The sequence below is a fragment of the Aptenodytes forsteri genome, unplaced genomic scaffold, assembly GCF_000699145.1.
Source record: "Aptenodytes forsteri isolate BGI_AS27 unplaced genomic scaffold, ASM69914v1 Scaffold220, whole genome shotgun sequence".
NCBI classification, from domain to species: Eukaryota; Metazoa; Chordata; class Aves; order Sphenisciformes; family Spheniscidae; genus Aptenodytes; species Aptenodytes forsteri.
This window is the reverse complement of record NW_008794168.1, coordinates 351,140-354,187: the sequence shown is the minus strand read 5'-3', so window position 1 is coordinate 354,187 and position 3,048 is coordinate 351,140. Positions and strand designations below refer to the sequence as shown.

General features: G+C 45.4%; 1 protein-coding gene across 1 annotated transcript in view; it reads left to right on the top strand.

Annotated features, from left to right (window-relative positions):
* Positions 1-306: 306 nt before the first annotated feature.
* Positions 307-3,048, top strand: part of CKS2 (CDC28 protein kinase regulatory subunit 2) — a 6,583-nt gene continuing 3,841 nt past the window's right edge. Inside the window, exon 1 of the mRNA XM_019472641.1 lies at positions 307-338. Coding sequence (XP_019328186.1) covers positions 307-338 — 32 coding nt within the window. The remainder of the gene's footprint in view (positions 339-3,048) is intronic.

The following is a 3,048-nucleotide window of genomic DNA, read 5'->3' as shown; positions in this document are numbered from 1 at the left end:
AAATGCTCCAGTCCCTTCATCATCTTTGTGGCCCTGCATTGGACTCTTTCCAGTAGCTCTATCTCTCTCTTGTACTGGGGAGCCCAGAAGGGGGCACAGCACACCAGCAGTAGCCTCACCGGTGCTGAATGGAGGGGAAGGATCACCTCCCTCAACCTGCTGGCAACACTCCTCCTAATGCAGCCCAGGATACCATTAGCCTTCTTTGCTGCAAGGGCACACTGCTGGCTCATGTTCAACTTGGTGTCCATCTGGACTCTCAGGTCCTTTTCTGCAAAACTGATCTCCAATTGGGTGGTTCCGACCATGTACTGGTGCCTGTGGTTGTTCCTCCCCAGGTACAGGACTTTGCACTTTCCCTTGCTCAACTTCATGAGGTTCCTCTCAGCCCATTTCTGCAGCCCATCGACCTGTCAGCACAACCCTCTGGTATATCAGCCACTCCTCCCGGTTTCATGTCATCTGCAAACTTGCTGAAGGTACGCTCTGCCCCATTGTACAGATCATTAATGAAGATGTTGCACAGGATCAGACCCAGTATTGACCCCTGGGATACACCACTAGTTACTGGCCTTCAACTAGACTTTGCGGCACTGATCACCACCCTCTGGGCCTGGCCATTCACCTCACTGTCTGCACATCCAGCCCGTACATCAACAGCTTCTCTATGAAGATGTTATGGGAGAGTGTCAAAAGCCTTACTGAAGTCTAGGTAGGCAATAACCACTGCTCTCTCCCTGACTCTGCCAAGCCATTTCATCACAAAGTTTAACAAGTTGGTCAAGCATGATTTCCCCTTGGTGAATCCGTACTGACTACTCCTGATGCTCTTCTTGTCATTCACGTGCCTGGAAATTATTATCAAGCTTAACCATTTAACAAGCTTATTACTTTATTTCAGTAATTTTACAAATGATATTCCTAATGTTAAGGTATTCATTTTAGGAAAAAGACACCAAATTAATAGTGGAACTTAACAATTGCTGGTACTCTTGCATTATTTATCGTTCACCAATGTTTTTAAGTCTTGTCAGGGAAAAGAAATTATGAAAGAAGCAGCTGAAATGGCACTCCAGTACTAAATAAGATCTCCTAACCCTGGATTACTAAAACCAGTGTGTTAGTTTTGTTAGCTCTACCAGTTGCCTGACAAACACAGTTGTTCAATCCTGAGGAACAAGGATTTTCAAAATAATTTGAGGGATCTCAAAGAAAATTGGATGCATATCTGCCTAAGAATCCTTTTAATCCTCTTCAAAATTATGATTTGGCATAATTATGAGTATTTGCAATAGAAGGAAAGTTGCTTTAAAGGACTACAGGCTTTCACTTCTGAGTGAACTCAAAGGAGCCTTATACATAGGCTTCCATAAAGGTCAATTTTCTCTCATGTTCAATATGCATGAGATAAGCTGAAAGGTAATAAAGAAGGCACATAGACGAAACGCCTTCCATCCAGCGGAACCCCTTTGTTGTGGTGGTTTGATCTTTTCTTCCCATTATTACACAATGCCATTCCTAACAGAAATTATTGTGTAATCTCTGCCGTAAGTATTCAAAAGTAACAGTTGTGCTGCCTGAAACTAAGCTAAAAAAACCATATTCTGTTTTGAATAATCCAACCAATACCTTAGAAAACTTGCAGGTGGTTTGTACTTGTACAACTATACTGGAATTGATATTCCTGCTGAGAATCTTTGTTAATGAAAGGAATTTCACACGTTTAACTACACCAGTACAAAAATACTGACTTCAGTTTGCCTGTAAATGACGTGTGTCAACATGCCCTAAGATACAGTCCAGTTAAGAGAAAAATATTACTGCTGGATTATGATAAGCACTCCTTCTAACAGTTGTAAGGCGTGAGACTGGTTTAAACTTCAGGCTGCAGTACTAGCAAAAACAATGCTGCTAAAACAATGATCCCTACCCACGCACTTGTGCCTCACATGAGTTCAGGGTTTTTTTCCCCATCAGAAGAGTTCTCAGACAGATGTATTACATGATCACAGACAATACCCGCATTTCTGATAGCACCATGAAAGCAGAAAATTAAACTAGTCTTCTTTTACCAGAGGCCCAACAAGGAGAGGAGGCAGCAGCACGCCGCAGGCAGGGGACACAGAACGTGAAGACAAAAACAACGGTGAGATCGCCCTTTCTGGCAACATTCCCGCTAAGCCTACCTCATCTCACAGGGCGACTACACCCATGAAATACCACTGGAGTTCAGGAAAGCGCAGAATTCAGGATCTACCTACTGAAAAATCCCAGTGCCAAAAAGAACACTCGTATCCTAGGAACCGCAGTGCCTCTTACCAAATCCTGGCAAGTTGCTGCTTGTATTTTACCATGGAAGTATTTACGGTGCTCTTTTGCTGGGTAAGAACGTTTGAAACCCTGTCCGCAGACCCCATGCACCCCTGCGCACCCCCGCAGCCCGTCCTTATTTTGTAGCACTCAAGTACTAGAAAATTAAACTAGTCTTCTTTTACCAGAGGCCCAACAAGGAGAGGAGGCAGCAGCACGCCGCAGGCAGGGGACACAGAACGTGAAGACAAAAACAACGGTGAGATCGCCCTTTCTGGCAACATTCCCGCTAAGCTTACCTCATCTCACAGGGCGACTACACCCATGAAATACCACTGGATTTCAGGAAAGCGCAGAATTCAGGATCTACCTACTGAAAAATCCCAGTGCCAAAAGAACACCTCGTATCCTAGGAACCGCAGTGCCTCTTACCAAATCCTGGCAAGTTGCTGCTTGTATTTTACCATGGAAGTATTTACGGTGCTCTTTTGCTGGGTAAGAACGTTTGAAACCCTGTCCGCAGACCCCATGCACCCCTGCGCACCCCCGCAGCCCGTCCTTATTTTGTCCCTGAAAGCGGGGGGAGCAGCCGTGAACAACCGTAGCCCAGCACACCACGAGTTCACAAAACCCACCCGGCCCCAGGGGACGCAGTACAGAAGTGGCACCAGGGCACAGCACACATTTGATTTACACCTGAAGCTTTATTAGGAGGCGGGAGAAGGCTCCCTCCCGCTG